This window comes from Pongo pygmaeus, chromosome 18 (assembly GCF_028885625.2).
Source record: "Pongo pygmaeus isolate AG05252 chromosome 18, NHGRI_mPonPyg2-v2.0_pri, whole genome shotgun sequence".
NCBI lineage: Eukaryota > Metazoa > Chordata > Mammalia > Primates > Hominidae > Pongo > Pongo pygmaeus.
The window spans coordinates 54,384,688-54,402,085 of NC_072391.2; the positions used below are offsets into that span (position 1 = coordinate 54,384,688).

Below are 17,398 nucleotides of genomic sequence, written 5' to 3' on the forward strand. Positions count from 1 at the left end.
AAACAAAAAATTATGGCATTTTGTCAGGTGATTCATTGAGGAAATCCAGCGTTTCAGCCAAAAAAAAAAGTTTTTTAATGAATTGGCCCCTTTTTAAAATGACATAGAGCAGAAGAAAGTCATGGTGCCATTTGCAGAGTGCCAGGAAACTGATTCAGTCACAAAACTGACACAATTTCACTAGCAGAAAATGACTTTTGCACAAGTTTCAACCGTCTTGAATGTGTATCCATGAAAACAAACCATCCACCTAAGATCAGCTCTTTCCAATACTGCCCATCATCTACCTTTTGCTATTTATTCACTCAGAAGAATTCCTAGTGCCAACCCCCAATCAAAGGATTTTAAAAATGAGTATTAATGGAAAAACATTTAGTATATTCAAGTCAATTTTTAATTTTTGCTACAAGTGGAAAAAGGCCATTCTGTATTCAGGAGAAAACGTTCTGATTTCCAAGAATATGGTTTAACAACCCAGGGATTAGGGGCTATATAGCATGATGGTTGAAATAGGCCCTTTGGAGTGGGACTGGACCCAGGTCCCACTAATGCTTGGTTTCCCAGTCTGTAAAATGGAGATACTACCCACCTCATACCGGTTTTTTGTTTTTATAGGGTCTCAAATATTTCAAAAGGAGACAATGTATTTATAAATGTTTAGCACACTATCTGATACATCCTTGAGTGAGTGGGTACTTTTTATCTTTATCCCCATTTGTTCCTAGAGTCAATAAGGGTAGTGAAGTGGATTAAAAGATGGCCACAAATTATTTGACATCCCTCCCGTCAAGAAATGAGGTTTATGTCTACTCTCCTTAAATTTGGGTGGCTCTGTGTCTGCTTGATCAGTGGAACACAGTGGAAGGGATATTGTGCCAGTTTCCAGTACCAGGCCTTTAAGTGACTGCCAGCTTACATTTCAGTGTCTCTTGAAACACTTGCTCTTGGACCCAGCACCATGGTGTGAGAAAACCCAAGAATCCCCTGAATCCTATACATGGAGAGGAACTGAAACCCCCCAAACCCCGGCCCCAGTTCTCCAGCCAGTGTCCACAACTGAGAGCCAAGAGCCACCACTAATTTGCCAGCCATGTGAGTAAACTTGGAGGAAGCTCCTCTAGTCCATTCCAGCTGCCCCAGCCGACACCAACTGGAATAGAGACTAGCTGGCCCTGCCCAAATTACAGATTAGTGAGCAAAATGGTTGTTTCAAGCCACTAAATTTTCAGGTGGTTTGTAACAGCAATAGATAACCAGAACAGATTAAATCAAGGTGTGTTCCTCCTCCACTCCATCAATGACTTAGGAAGGGTAGGCAAATTCATTTTGTCCAGAAATGTGTGGTATATAGAGAAAGTAGGTCATGAAGAAACTCTGAGTTTGCTGTGAGCTGTGTGACCAGGGCTTGACTAAACAACTCAGTCCAGTAATTCAGCAAACCTTTTAAAATGCCTATCTTCCACTTGGTGCTAAACAGAGTAACTCATAATTGATGCCACCTGACCGGGTGTGGTGGCTCACACCTGTAATCCCAACACTTTGGGAGGCCGAGGCGGGCAGACCACCAGAGGTCAGGAGTTCGAGACCACGCTGGCCAACATGGTGAAGCCCTGTCTCTACTAAAAATACAAAAATTAGCCGGGTGTGGTGGCACGCACATGTAATCCCAGCTACTTAGGAGGCTGAGGCAGGAGAATCCCTTAAATCCGGGAGGCAGAGGTTGCAGTGAGCCGAGATTGCGCCACTGCACTCCAGCCTGGGCGACAGAGCAAGACTCCGTCTCAAAAAATAAATAGGCCGGGCGCAGTGGCTCACACCTGTAATCCCAGCACTTTGGGAGGCCAAGGCGGGCGGATCACCTGAGGTCGGGAGTTCAAGACCAGCCTGACCAACATAGAGAAACCCCGTCTCTACTAAAACAAAAAAATTAGGCATGGTGGCGCATGACTGTAATCCCAGCTACGTGGGAGGCTGAGGCAGGAGAATCGCTTGAACCCGGTAGGCAGAGGTTGCGTTGAGCCGAGATCGCACCATTGCACTCTAGCCCAGGCAACAAGAGCAAAACTCCATCTCAATAAATAAATAAATAAATTAGTTAGTAATAATTGATGTCACCTTGGTCACAGCTGTCACACCCGACTGTGTCTTTGTAACCATCTTTGTTCCAGATCCCACGGATATCTATTTTACGTCCATTCAAAGATGTCTGCTAGGCCGGGCGTGGTGGCCCACACCTGTAATCCTAGCCCTTTTGGAGGCCAAGGTAGGTGGTTCACCTGAGGTCAGGAGTTCGAGACCAGCCTGGCCAACATGGTGAAACTCTGTCTCTACTAAAAATACAAAAATAGCCGGGCATGGTGGCGGGTACTTGCAATCCCAGCTACTCGGGAGGCCGAGGCACGAGAATCGCTTGAACCTGGGAGGCGGAGGTTGTAGCCAGCCGAGATCGTGCCACTGCACTCCAGCCTGGGCGACAGAGCAAGACTCCGTCTCAAAAAAATAAAAAATGTCTGCTAACCCATTCTGACTGGCCACCTGACCCTCAGTTCATACCTTAAACCCCTCTAGTTCCTCTAGTCATATACCACACTTTGGCCAAAAGGTATCATGCAACTAAAGAGACACAATGCTTAGTTGTCCAATCAAGAGAAATCAGCTCAAACGAATCCTTTTTCAAAGTTTGGCAGTTTTGAAGAGGCCTTTTCCTGAAAGGTATCTGATTCCTGATTGCGTGGCTCAAAATAGTTCTTCAATTCTCATCTTGTATAATTAGTCAAGAAACCAATTACTGCCAAGTAATCTTTATGATGCGAAGATTATAATGTAAATTACAAGACATCTACCTCTTGCGATAGGGCTTTCCTTCCACGAGGGGTAAGAACTGTCTTGAAATCAGACGTCAGCATCACCTGGTTCAAGGGATAAGGGACTGGCTCTCCAGCGACTTGGCAACTTACAAGCGCTCTTCAAACACGCCTTAAACTACTTATTTAATCTTCCACAGTCAGGGAGGCGCAATTTATTCTCGAGTTGCGAGTGAGAAAATTCAGGCTCGTGGCTTCGATTCCTTCATCCGTAAAATGAGGCGACGTGAGACCGAGTTGCCACACAACGCGTGCTCGCCGAGGCCCCGCATCCCTCCGCACTCCCTTCCGGGACTTCCTCTCCCTGTCTTGCCCGGCCCCGGCATCTGTAAGGCGCGCCTGTGACTGGCTGCCGGCCGGCCGCGAGGCGGTGGAAGGGGTTGCGGTGGCCATGGTGACGGGAGGCGGGGCGCCGCGCCCCTCCGGCAGTCACCGAGGCCTGGACCTGCGGCGTTGGCGGCGCGCGCAGAGGACCAGGCGGGGCGTAGAGGCTGGGCCGACGCGTGGCGGCAGCGGGTATCCAAGGCCGGACCTGGCGCGCAGGCGCTGACCCGACCTAGCAGTGAGCGGGCCGCGGCCTTGGCTGAGAGGCCTTAACCCCGCCGGCCGCCGCGCCCTGCATGCGAGTTGGGCCGCGGGCGGGGTTGGAGCCTACTCGGGGCGACGGCGATGGACGCCTTAGAAGAAGAGAGCTTTGCGCTGTCTTTGTGAGTAGCTCCGCCAGGGCGTAGGTGACTTGGGGCCGGGGGCAGCGGGCGTTCGCCCCGGGCCTGACCGTATAAAACAGGTGTCCTTAGGGGCCGGGCAGGATGCGGGCCGCCAAGGTGCCGTCCCAGCTCCAGGCCTTCGTTTTGTAGAGTACTAAGGCCGCAGGTTTCGGGCCCCGCAGGACAGGAGTGCGAGGCGGGTGTCACTGTTGATCAGCGCCTCCATCACAATCCCCAGCCGCCAACCCTCAGCTGTCAGCAAAGCCTGGAGGGGTTGAGCGCCCGAGGCCCCTCCACGCCTCCCTGGCCCCCGCCTCCCGGACTCCTGAACAATTGACCCGCCTGGCAGGTGTTTCGCCCGTGCCGTGTTCATGCTCACAAGCAGACAGGTATGGGGTGATAGCGAAGAGCCTGGAGAACGGGTTTTTATTAAAGTGGAGTCATGACATTGAACGTTCATGTCACAAACGTGCGGAGTGTGTTTTCTTCTGTTTGGACTTACTAGATCAGACAATCAGTCATTCTTAATTGTTGAAGATGGGTGATGGGAAGTTCGTTTTGCTACTCTTTTTTCTCTTGTGCATGTTTGAAAACGTCCATACTAAAAACATTTTTTTAATGCATTATTTGAAATAGCACCTAATCCAGGCATGTTTTTCAGCTCCTCCACCTCTGATGCAGAATTTGATGCTGTGGTTGGATATTTAGAGGACATTATCATGGGTAAGCTTTTAAGATACTGTTTTTAAGGACTTGCTTGCTTCTTCTTTAAGGACATTGAAATCAATTTGGAGAGTTAATTTTAAAAAAAGAAAACATCAAGTTGCCTGCAATTTTTAATGTAGCACAATGTAATACTTAAGTAAAGGCTTACTGCAGTTTGTTTTAGAAACAAACAGCCCAGTACTTCTGAAAACATCTAATAAGCATAGATTCAGAGGCCTGGAAGGGACTGACTCAGGCTAATGGGGCACCAGCAGTGTGGCGTTCTTCGCAAAACTATAGGAAATAATGATCTACTCTATTTGTTATGTAGGGTAAGAGCAATTTCATTTTTAGATAGTTTTGAGTTTTAACATTTTCATGCCATAAAACACATAAAACCAGGCCAGGTGCGGTGGCTAACGCCTGTAATCCCAGCACTTTGGGAGGCCGAGGCGGGCGGATCACGAGGTCAGGAGATCAAGACCATCCTGGCTAACACGATGAAACCCCGTCTCTACTAAAAATACAAAAAAATTAGCTGGGCATGGTGGTGGGCGCCTGTAGTCTCAGCTACTCAGGAGGCTGAGGCAGGAAAATGGCGTGAACCTGGGAGGTGGAGCTTGCAGTGAGCCGAGATCGTGCCACTGCACTCCAGCCTGGGCGACAGAGCGAGACTCCGTCTGGAAAAAATAAAAATGAAAATAAACACATAAAACCATAACCATAGGCACACATGGCCATAAAGAAAACAAGGTATTAAGCTTCAGGTGGTTCTGTATTTTCCTAGGTTTTGAGTTCCTACTTGTGGATGTATTTGGGCATCCATGAAACCTGCTAAGTAACAGACAAGCAGTAACAGTCCCCAGAGGTTTAAGACAAGTATGTAGGAGGGGAAAACTTACATTTGAGAAAATTCTGTTGACTTTAAGTTTTATGAGAATTGAGAAAAGAACACTGTTATTTGGTGTTATTGGCTGTATGGCTTAATCCATTTAGTATGAAAATTACTGACCAAGTTTTTATACCTTCAGGTATAAAGGTTCATGCCCTTAACTCCTGAATATAGATGTTTCATCATTAAGCTCGTTTCCCATGTGGACTTGGGGATTTCGGGGGAATACTGAAGAATCCATTCAGTTCTCTTGCCTATTATACCCTATATGCTATGGGAAAATGAGCCTTCTGTGAGCCTACAGAATTTATCCCAAGGTCTGGGTCCTTTCTGAAACTTTCCTTTTATTTTTAGAAATAATCTATTCAGTTGTTAAAATTCCTTATTCCGGGCTGGGTACGGTGGCTCACACCTGTAACCCCAACACTTTGGGAGGCCAGCGCAGGTGGATTGCTTGAGTCTAGGAGTTCGAGACCAGCCTAGGCACCATAGGGAGAACCCTGTCTCAATTTAAAAAAAAAAAAAAAAAGATTCCCCATTCCCTATCATTTATTAAGTGTTCACTATGAACTAATCTATTTACATGAATTCTCATCTAAATTCCACTTCCAATCCTATATGATAACTACCATAAACCATTCTTATTTTCCAGATAAATGAGAAGTTTATATGGGGTTTAGAGAAATTAAGTAACTTACCCAAGGTCACACAATTAGTAAGTAGCTGAGACGCGATTCGAACCCAGACGCGCTAGCCTCTTTCAGACCCCATAATCTTAATCACTACACTGTTTCCACAACTGCTGCTGAAGTTATATCAAAATAAGAGAGAACCAATTCATTCCTTTTCAGAAAAGTGATGTGAGGGAGTTCCCAAGCTACCCTGTGTGGGTATGGTTAAAATGGACTGAAGGATGGTGGTGATCATTGCACAACAATGTGAACATACTTAAAGCCACTGAGCTGTGTGCTTAAACATTAAAATGATAAAAAAAAATTGTATACCTCACCACAATTTAAAAAGAAAAGAAGGCTGGGTGCGGTGGCTCACACCTGTAATCCCAGCACTTTGGGAGGCCAAGGCAGGCAGATCACCTGAGGTCAAGAGTTCGAGATCAGCCTAGCCAACATGATGAAACCCTGTCTCTACTAAAAATACAAAATTAGCCCGGCGAGGTGGCACACACCTGTAATCCCAGCTACTCAGGAGGCTAAGGCAGTAGAATCTCTTGAACCCTGGAGGTGGAGGTTGCAGTGAACCGAGATCGCACCATTGCACTCCAGCCTGGGCGCCAAGAGAAACTCCAGCTCAAAAAAAAAGAAAAAAAGGTTGGGCTATTTCAACATCAGGGTCCCATTTAATACCCTCTTAAAACATCAGCTTTCCTTCCAGAGACTGACCATTGAGAAAGCAGTACTGCTGACATAGATCCTGCCTACTCATAAATCATAATGGTTGGTAATCTCCATTAAAAAGAATAAATTTTCCCCATTGTGGTTCAGATGACGAGTTCCAGTTATTACAGAGAAATTTCATGGACAAGTACTACCTGGAGTTTGAAGACACAGAAGAGAATAAACTCATCTACACACCTATTTTTAATGAATATGTAAGTAGATTTCTATGTCTCCTACCAGGAGGTCAGAGTTTTTTAAAAATTTAAATTTAGAATCAAAAGACATTGAAATTTGCTGCCTTTTAAAATATGCCACCAGTACACTGCCAGGAATCCTCATTAGAATCTGGTTTAAGTTCATTTTCCTCTGCACAGCCTTTGGGGCTATTTTCCAAAAGGCTTTCAGGCAAATATTTGATTACCTCATCAGCTTCTTATTTAAAAGAAGTTTGACCTGGGCTTGGTAGCACACCTGTAGTGCCAGCTATTTGGGAGGCTGAGGTGGAAGAATCACTTGAGCTCAGGAGTTTGAGACCATCCTGGGCAACACAGCGAGATCTCTGTCTCTAAAAAAATAATAATAATAAAGATAATAAATAAAAGACGTTTGGCTTATCATAATCCTGCTTTTAATCACAGTACATGAGTTCTTCATACCTTGCATTTGCATGCTTTTGACAAACCTTTCTGTTGTCACATACTCTTTCTTTCTTCTATATACTCCAGTCACATATGCATGACTATTAAGTAAAAGTGAAAACTGAGACCAAGATCACTAACTATTTGGTGGAAAAACCAAGACTGGAACCCAGGAACCTCAGCTCGTCACCCTTGGGTCTCTACACTTTACCCTGAGGCCTCTTAATAGCCCCCTGGGATTCTGTCATCTAAGAATCCATTTCGGCCTCCAAGGCTTTATTTTCTTAACACAGAAGCATGGCATAAACAAACCTGCCCAGAAGGAACCTGTGACTGCCTCCATGTCCATATGTTCTGTTTACACAGATGCCCTCTACCCAGGAGGCAAAGCCCCCACTTACTGCATCCTGCACTGGGTTGTGGGTGTGGGCACTGTGCTACTCACTGTCTCCACCTGTGTCAGAGCATCCACCCTGTTACAGCATCATTATCAGCTAATGCTTCTCTTCCACACCAGGCTGAGTACTTCTCCAGGACAGGAGCTGTGTTTTGGTCCTCTTTGGTATCCTTGGCACTCAGTGTAGATTGTGGCACACAGACGTCAGGAAATGTTTAGAAAGGGCTGGGCAGGCTTTCTGAAAAGAAGTCTCGTTTTCCCAAAGTATGATCTCACCAAAATCCTTTCCACTGTTGCAGATTTCTTTGGTAGAAAAATATATTGAAGAACAGCTGCTGCAGCGGATTCCTGGGTTCAACATGGCAGCTTTCACCACAACATTGCAGTGAGTTGAGCTTGACTGATTTTTGTGTTTTGTTTTGTTTTCTCACTTTCTTCCCTCCCTAGGCTGACCAAAAGACCCTCCTTGTTTTGTTTGTTTTCCTGTGCATGCCCTTGGTGGTTAGGTCCTGTGGAGGAAGCCCTCAAACCTTTTAATGAAATCTTGAAAAGACCAGGCATTGGCTCATGCTTGTGTTCTCAGTGCTTTGGGAGGCCAAGGGAGGAGGATCACTTGAACCCAGGAGTTCTAGACCAGCCTGGGCAACATAGTGAGGCCCCGACCCTACAAAAAATAAATTAGTCAGGTGTGGTGTTGCATACCTGTGGGCCTAGCTACTCCGGAAGCTGAGGCTGGAGAATCCCTTGAGCCCAGGAGTTCAAGGCTACAGTGAGCTATAATTGCCCCCCTGCATTCCTGCCTGCGTGACAGAGCAAGACCCAGTCTCTAAAAAAACAAAACAAAAATAATGCGGGGGGTGGGGCTGGGGTGGTGGAAAGAAAAACGAAAGCAGTCTTGAGGACTGTCTCATCATTCATTCACGAAACAGCCATCTGTTCCATTTGCAGGCACCATAAGGATGAAGTGGCTGGTGACATATTCGACATGCTGCTCACCTTCACAGATTTTCTGGCTTTTAAAGAAATGTTTTTGGACTACAGAGCAGTAAGTTACTACTCCTGTTTATTTAGCCACTTTGAGCTACTTAGAAAATTCCAGGGAGAAATACCGAACATGAACCTCCCGCGCTTCCCCCATCATTCTCCCTTCAAACTGGCCAATGAGGCATCAGAAGAGTGAGCTGCTATTCTATTGTGGCTGGGACCTTCTCATGTTTTCATGAAACAAGCCCCAGGTACCATCTTAGAGTTCCTAATCAGAAGGACAAAACCCAAAAAGCAGGTCTCAGGTCTCATTCTGCCTTGCCTTTCTTTTATTTATTTATTTTTTTTTTGAGACAGAGTTTTGCTCTTGTCACCCAGGCTGGAGTACAGTGGCACGATCTTGGCTCACTGGAACCTCTGCCTTCCAGGTTCAAGCGATACTCCTGCCTCAGTCTCCCGAGTAGCTGGTACTACAGGCACCTGCCACCACGCCCAACTGATTTTTGTATTTTTAGTAGAGATGGGGTTTCACCATGTTGGCCAGGCTGGTCTCAAACTCCTGAAGCATGGTCCGCCTCGGCCTCCCAAAGTGCTGGGATTACAGGCGTGAGCCACCGCACCTGGCCCTGCCTTGCTTTTCTTATAATGCAAGCTCTTTATAAGAAAAATAGGAGACTGGGCATGTTAACTCACACCTATAATCCCAGCACTTTGGGAGGCCAAGGCAGGCGGATGGCTTGAGCTCAGGAGTTTGAGACCAGCCAAGGCAACATGGCAAAACCCTGTCTCTATGAAAAATACAAAAATTATCTTGGTGTGCTGGTGTGCATCTGTAGTCTCAGTCAGCTACTTTGGGGGCTAGGTGGGAGGACCGCTTGAGCCCAGAAGGTTGAGACTGCTGTGAGCTGTGATTGCACCGCTACAGTCCAGCCTGGGTGAGAGAGTCAGACCCTGTGTCAAAAAAAAAAGAAAAGAAAAAGAAATGGGTGTGGTGGTGCATGCCTGTAGTCCCAGCTACTTGGATGGCTGAGGCAGGAGAATCACTTGAGCCTAGGAGTTTGGGGCTGTATTCACAGCAGTGGTGCCTGTGAGTAGCCACTGCACTCCAGCCTGGGCAACATAGCAAGACCCCTATCTCAAAAAAAAAAAAAAAAAAAAAGAAAGAAAAATGTTTTCCAGTGACGGGAGGTACCTTTTAAGAGTGCATTTTAAGAATGACCAGGGCCAGGCTGGACACAGTGGCTCATACTTACAATTCCAGCACTTTGGGAGGCCAAGGCAGGAGAATCACTCGAGCCCAGGAGTTCAAGACCAGCCTAAGTGACATACCAAGACCCTGTCTCTACAAAAATAAAAATAAAAAAGTTAGCCAGCTGTAGTGGTACACACCTGTAGTCCTAGCTACTCAGGAGGCTGAGGCAGGAGGACTACTTGAGCCCAGGAATTCCAGGCAGCAGTTAGCTATGATCAAGCCACTGTACTCCAGCCTGGGTGATAGAGCAAGACCCTACCTCTTTAAAAATAATATTTAAAAAAATTAAGACTAGGGCAAGCCAGTATTGAGCAGAAATGCAGAATAACCAATAACCTGTGTTCCCTTCCTATGTACTGTGGAGGTCCACGTTCCCAACTTCAGCTCTGCCTACCCCATATCAGAGGCAAGATTCCAAGCCAGGACTCTTTCTAGTCCTTCCTTTTGGTTGTTTTCTCATATAGGAAAAAGAAGGCCGAGGACTGGACTTAAGCAGTGGCTTAGTGGTGACTTCGTTGTGCAAATCATCTTCTCTGCCAGCTTCCCAGAACAATCTGCGGCACTAGGTCCTACCTCCAGCCAATGAATGGGATCATTCTGGATGTCACCAGCCCAGTAGGCTCAGCTCATGATGACAGAACACATCTTGGAAAGACTGACTCTGTTATGTAACTCTTCATTTATGTTAAGTATTGATAGGTCAAAACCAAAATGACCTAACCCTCCTGGACCTATTTATCCTGAAACAACACCTTGTATTCATTAACCATAGTACTCCTCCGCACCTCAAGTAGACACCTCTCTCAGGAGCTTCTGAGTCAGACGCCTCTGGAGCGAGCCCTATGTCAGGCACTCCACCTGGGGGGCCCTTCCCCAGCATACCTGCTGGTGTGTAAGTGTGGACTAACCTGCCGCCACCACCCTCTGTTCCAGCAGGTCCTGCATGAATCTTTGTGCACTTGCACCTCTTTTTCACATGGGCCACAGTTTCAGTACTTCAGCCTCAGTGGGGTTCCTGATGTTTATCTAGGGTGTTACTCAAGCCCAGTTTGAGATTTTGGAATCTCCTGTGGTCACATCTTGTCTCGGCTGTAGGAATCAACAGAAGGAGACGTCCTCTACATAAAAGCTCCATGTGAAAAGCTACTGTTAGTCTTAACATTTGCAGTCCTTGTGTCACTGTCTTCTGGTCCTGATGTAGTCCCACTGTTTCTAGAAGTCTCTTTTAAGCATTATTTTTGAAAAAAATATAGTTTTATAGATGAATACTCAGGCTAACCTAGTGGATGTGATCTTGGAACTTCCGTGATTATCCACTTAAAGATCAAAGTATTATATGCTGTGTGCTTTTTCGGTGTTAGTACTGTGAAGGCAAAAATGCTTTCTACATTGGCATTCATTCCTATTTTACTGGGCACCTATGAATGTATGCTGTGTGCTTGAAATAGACTAAAACATATTCCTATAGCATGTTAGTGTGTTTGCATGTTTGCTGAAAATCCTTTGTGTATAAACCAGTTTGTAAGGTTCTCTGGGTTAGGTAGGGACTCTGCAGTTTCTTCCTGTCAAAATCTCTTCTACCAAGATGGTGTTCCACTGTCCAGCCCAGCATGAGTAGCAGGTAGAGCACAGCTTTACTGGCTGTTTGTATGCTTTGATTTAGTGCAATGTGTGGTAGATTACTTATCAGAAAACATATATGTCATCTCTAGAACAAAGAAAAAGCATAGTAGTTCAATTCCCAGTGTGTCCCTTTGATTTTTTTTAATAGTAAAAATAAGAATCTGTACTGACTTTTCACTTGGCCATTCTGGTTTTAAAGGACAAGCTACAAGCTCTGTGTTTTTCTGTACTGATGTGTCACTTATTAAATACTTTTGTACCATGAGTAAAATTTTAGGTGTTTTGCAAGAACCACCATTCTCAATGAGTCGTACTCTTTCTTTAATGTAGGCATTTTTTTTTTCAAAATGCCACCTCTCCTGGGCTTGCTTTCCCTTGCTTTGTCTATAAATGGGACTGTCCACCACAGCCCAGGCATGCTGGGGGCACTTGCTAAGACCTGTGGACCAGCCTGCCTGCTTGAGAAAAGGCCAGTGGACAAGTCCAGAGATTAAATGATGAAAAAACAATGATAAAGGCAAATTGGTTTTTCACCCTTTTTTTTTCTTTTTTTGGGGGGATGGAGTTTTGCTTTTGTTGCCCAGGCTGGAGTGCAACGGCACAATCTTGGCACACTGCAACCTCCACCTCCCGAGTTCCAGTGATTCTGCTGCCTCAGCCTCCCAAGCAGCCAGGATTATAGGTGTCTACCACCACGCCCAGCTAATTTTTGTATTTTTAGTAGAGACAGGGTTTCACCATGTTGGTCAGGCTGGTCTTGAACTCCTGACCTCAGGTGATCACCCGCCTCCCAAAGTGCTGGGATCACAGGTGTGAGCCACCATGCCTGGCTGGTTTTTCACCCTTTCTGCTCAGAAAAAAGGAGGCAAGTCTGTTGTCACTTAATATTATAAGTAGATGTTCTCATTTCTTTTAAAATAAACTAGCAGCCTGTCTGTCCATCCACAGACACTTAGACTGTGATGTCAGGTGCCACCTTTGATGGGGCTCCCACCTGCCCTGGGGTGAGGAAGCCCCAGTCCTCTTGCTTAGGACTCCTCCCCAATGGGAAGCAATAGTCACGCAAATTGCTGAGCCTTAGCATTGACTGCCTTTAATGTCCCCCCCGAAACAGGCTTTTTGATTCATGTTGGAAACATAAGAGGGGTGAGCTCTCTAACTTGCCTGGGATGTTGTTTTACATTTAAGTGCAATGCCTTTCCTTAAAACCAAACTCTTATAACTTACTCCTGGAAGGACTAATTTATTATTCAAACTCTGAGACTTTAGAGTAAAAAGTGATGCTATTAATATTTATACCAGGGCCAAGTGTGGTGGTTCATGCCTATAATCTCAACACTTTGGGAGGCTGAGGTGGGAGGATCACTTGAAGCTGGGAGTTTAAGACCAGCCTGGGCAATATAGCGAGACCCAGTGTCTACAAAAAATTTAAAAATCAGCCGGGCACAGTGGCTCATGCCTGTAATCCCAGCACTTTGGGAGGCCGAGACAGGCGGATCACGAGGTCAGGAGATCGAGACCATCCTGGCTAACACGGTGAAACCCCATCTCTACTAAAAATACAAAAAATTAGCCAGGCATGGTGGCACGCACCTGTAGTCCCAGCTACTCGGGAGGCTGAGGCAGCGAGAATCGCTTGAATCTGGGAGGCAGAGGTTGCAGTGAGCCAAGACCACGCCACTACACTCCAGCCTGGGTGACAAAGTGAGACTCCGTCTCAGAAAAAAAAAAAAAAAAAATTAGCTGGGCATGGTGGCCTGCACTTGTAGTCTAAGCTACTGAGGAAGCTGAGGTGGGAGGATTGCTTGAGCCTGGGCAGTCAAGGCTGCAGTGAGCTGTAGTTGTGGCACCGTACTCCAACCTGGGCAACAGAGCAAGACGCTGTCTCTTAAAAAAAATTGGCCAGGTGTGGTGGCTCACACCTGTAATCCCAGCACTTTGGGAGGCTAAGGCAGGCGGATCACGAGGTCAGGAGATCAAGACCATCCTGGCTAACATGGTGAAACCCCATCTCTACTAAAAATACAAAAAATCAGCTGGGTGTCGTGGCGCTCACCTGTAGTCTCAGCTACTCAGGAGGCTGAGGCAGGAGAATTGCTTGAACCCAGAAGGCGGAGGTTGCAGTGAGCCAAGATTGTGCCATTGCACTCCAGCCTGGGCACTAGAGCAAGACTCCATCTCCACACACAAAAAAAATAATAATAAAATAAATAAAAAGGGTACAGAGGGTACCTAGGAATGCTTTTACCTTATTGTTCAGAGATCGTTGCTCTGTGGTGTTGGAAAAATAAGCTCAGGAGTACTCGGCTGCTTTCCTCTGCTGTCTCTACCAGCTCTGAGCAGGCAGCATGGCCAGCCACCTTGATTATATGACCTCCAAACTTCACAGACTTTCAAGGTAGATGATATTGTTGAAATCTTTGATTCAGTAAGCTCATCTAACCTGCCCAAAGCAAGGGTGACTAAGTTATTGTCAAACTGAGTCACTTGTGAGAATAAAAGGCTGTGCTATTCTACTTATGCCAGCACAAACAGCATAAACCAGGACTGTTCCAGACCCAGCAAGCAGGAAGTATAGGCAGCCTTCCTCCGGTCAAAGAGTTGGCAGGTGGTGCTGAACGACTCCAGAACGTGAACTGCCCTACAGCAGGCATCTTCTTCGGTCAAGCTGAGGTCTCCTGGAGGTTACAAGCACCTGCAAAAGTGATTTGCCAACATCTTGTCCAAATAATTTCTCATCTTTATTTTTATTAAAAAATAATAAAACAGTCACCACCAACCACGTGACAACTCGCCAGGCAAGGCCTTGCTTCCCTCCCTCCTTCGCGTCCCGTGTGCCTAGTCAGCAAGGTCAAGGAGGCAGTCGGCACTGATGTTAGCTTCGCCCAAAGGGAGTATTACAGAGAGAGGCTTGGGAAAGGGAAGGAAACCTGGACAGGCTTTTCAGCATTGAGAAATCACTTAAAACTGATTTGCTTTCAGTAACTGGTATGTCTGAAATGCAGGGAGGGAAGACCAAGCTGTCAACAATCAACCCACTTTTTACAGGTTGGCTCCAGGGAGAGGTTGGTCGAAACGGTGTTTAAAGGAAGGAGAGTGGTTTCAAGAGCTTGCTCAGCTCTCCTGGAACAAAGACTAAGGTGCTACATGTTGCTTGTTAGGCTTATACTACGGCGGGTCTGGGGCTGCAGGTCTGGAGTCCTTGTTAGTGCATTTAGTGCTGGTGAGAAGGGTGGGCCCCAGTCTTGGACGCTGAAGTCCTCTGAAGACAAGGCAGAGACACAGCCTCCGATCCCCCGTCACCTTCCACTGAATAAGGGGGATGGAGAGGAGGTCTCAGCGGTTGGCCTCCTGCAAGCCGAGATGCCTGCCAGCCTGGGCCTGCTTCCTTAGCGCTGTGAGAGCTTGTGTCTGACGGGCAGAGAGGAGCAAATGCAGTCCCTGTCGGGCTGACTCCGCGCAGGGCTCCCTAGCTTTGGGCTTGCAGGGCGACCCTGCTCTGTGACCCAGCGGCGGCTTCAGCCCCAGAGGGGGCCATGGCACAGGTGGTTTAGGCATAGCCGCCAGCCATCTGACTGGTGGCCGCATTGCTGCCTACTCCTCGCCAGGCCTGGTAGCTGAAGAAGGCACTCACTCCATAGGCGATCATCACCAAACACGCAAAGAACTGAAAGAGAGGTGAGAAGGGCTTAAGGACCGAGAGGGTGACAGTGACACAAGCTCCAACCAGATCTCAGGCCAGGCAGGAGGGGTTGTGGCAGCCGCACCATCTCACACTTAGCCAGATGCGTTTCACAGCTGTTTATCATGGGGCTGATGAGCACCAGGGTCCTGGGATGCCAACATTACCTTCTAAGCACGGGAAACAGCTAAGAACCGCAGGTGGGGCCTGTCAGATTGTGATAAGGGCAATGAAGGAGAAGATAAGAGTGACGCAGGGGACACCTACCAAGGATTTAGTTCTAAAAAGACAACATTCAAAGGCCACCCTAGGAATTTCCTATAACCAGTTCACGCCTCTATACTAACACCTGCAGCCACATTCAGAAGCTCCCCATCTCTGTCCCCATCACTGAATTTGCTGATTTCAAAACTGCCCTCATCAGGAAGAGTAAGGAACCAAATGCGTGCTGATCGAGGCCCTGCCCTCCCCTGGGCTTGGCTGTGGCTCCAGGCCTGGCGTCCAACCTCTCTGAGCGGGAACCTCCTGTCTGTCAAAAGGGACTGGTAGTCCCTTCCTCTCCCTCACTGTGGGTGTCGCGGGATCCTGGGAGGAGATGGTGTGCAGGGCCTGGTGGTGTGAAGGGTGACAGGCGTGGAGGGGACTGCAGCCACTTTACTGGCCACCTGACGTGGGCTCGGAGTTTGGGTTTCATGGGAGAGCCTACGAATCACCCAGAATGGTTTAAGCCAAAAGGTTTTTGCACGTGCACTTGTCAGTGGGAGACCATGTTTTTCACATTCTCCAAGGGGGCACATGACCCTAAGTCAGTGTGGCACAGCTGATTTACAACAAGGTTCAATAGTTAACCCAGGCCGGGCGTGGTAGCTTACACCTGTAATCCCAGCACTTTAACAGGCCGAGGCGAGTGGATCACCTGAGGTCAGGAGTTCAAAAGACCAGCCTGGCCAACATGGTGAAACTCCATCTCTACTAAAAATACAAAAATTAGCCAGGCATGAGACTCCATCTCCAAAAAAAAAATACAAAATACAAAAAAATTAGCTGGTGTGGCAGCATACACCTGTAGTCCCAGCTATTTGGGAGGCTGAGTCAGGAGAATCACTTAAACCCAAGAGGCGGAGGTTGCAGTGAGCCGAGATCACGTCACCGCACTCCAGCCTGGGCAACAGAGCAAGACTCCATCTCAAAAAAAAAAAAAAAAAAATAGTTACCCAAAACTTCCATTGCCCACCACACACCACTCCCCACTGTTAATTATGGAAGCCTGGAGGCAGCCCGGCTCCCAAGACCCACTGAGTGTTCAGGTGACAACTCCTCAGGAGGTGGCAGGTGCCTGGCCTCAGACCAAGTGAGCAGCCTGAGTCCTGGGGCCAAGACCCTGCAGACCACCAAGGGAGCTTGGGAAGCAGACTCACCGAGGCAGCCGCACGCTGGTTATACGGCCGGGTGCCCCTCAGGGATGTCAGGTCAACTGCCGCAGAGCAGGCGATGAAGGCGGTGATGTAGAGAACGGTGGCACTGATGTTAAAGATCATTAACTGCGGGACATGGGGGTAGGGAGTGGGGAGAGAAAAGGCTTAAAACACAAAGAGAGGCTGGACACGGTGGTTCACACCTGTAATCCCAGCACTTTGGGGGGCTGAAGTGGAAGGATCACTTGAGCCCAGGAGTTAGAGACCAGCCTGGGGAACATAGGTAGGCCCCATCTCTACAAAAATAAAAAAGTTAGCCAGGCATGGTGGCGCATGCCTGTGATCTCAGCTACTTGGGAGGCTGAGATGGGAGGATCACCTGGTGCCGGGAGGTTGAGGCTGCAGTGAGTCATGATCACACCACTGCACTCCAGCCTGGGTGACACAGTGAGATCCTGTCTCAAAAAAAAAAAAAAAAAGACACACAAGACCAACGGTTGGGGCCTCTTGGTTCCCACTGGCACACTCCTTGAGTAGCCATTGGATGGGGATGCAAACACCTGGGTCTTTCCTACCAACAGGGCCTCAAGAGGCCACAGTTTCCAGGGGGTCAGCCCATGAGGCCCTGATCCCCAGGAGGCCTGCTGAGCAGGGAGCATGAACACACCTGAGGCCGGGGGAGGGGAATGACAGGAGGGCCTCAGTGATGGGGCAGGGGCAGTGCCAGACCCATTCCTCACAGAAAGAGGCCAATCCATGACCCATCTCTTTGTACCAGCTAAAGAAACACAGGCCACTCCTCCAAGTGTGGCCCAGGGCCAAGCCCAGGCCATCCCTGGTAC

The 17,398-nt window shown here is 47.6% G+C and overlaps 2 protein-coding genes across 3 annotated transcripts in view; one reads left to right on the forward strand and one right to left on the reverse strand.

The window, feature by feature from the left end:
- The first annotated feature begins 365 nt into the window (after positions 1-365).
- Positions 366-11,750, forward strand: ARL2BP (ADP ribosylation factor like GTPase 2 binding protein). 2 transcript variants are annotated; one of them, XR_010124290.1, is made up of 6 exons: positions 366-3,571; positions 4,233-4,294; positions 6,671-6,777; positions 7,900-7,985; positions 8,549-9,012; positions 9,620-11,750. XR_010124290.1 is itself a non-coding variant. In XM_054454994.2 (6 exons), the coding sequence occupies exons 1-6, from the start codon at positions 3,534-3,536 to the stop codon at positions 10,400-10,402; spliced, it is 492 nt and encodes a 163-aa protein (XP_054310969.1). In that variant the 5' UTR covers positions 366-3,533; the 3' UTR covers positions 10,403-11,750. The 2 variants fall into 2 exon arrangements, 1 of the variants encoding a protein (XP_054310969.1); XM_054454994.2 differs by having other exon boundaries at positions 8,549-8,645; positions 10,301-11,750.
- Positions 11,751-14,178: 2,428 nt separating this feature from the next.
- Positions 14,179-17,398, reverse strand: part of PLLP (plasmolipin) — a 28,513-nt gene continuing 25,293 nt past the window's right edge. The window contains exons 3-4 of the mRNA XM_054454993.2: positions 16,560-16,682; positions 14,179-15,126 (exon numbers count right to left, since the gene is read on the reverse strand). Of these exons, the coding sequence (XP_054310968.1) occupies positions 15,010-15,126; positions 16,560-16,682 (240 nt within the window). The 3' untranslated portion in view covers positions 14,179-15,009. The remainder of the gene's footprint in view (positions 15,127-16,559; positions 16,683-17,398) is intronic.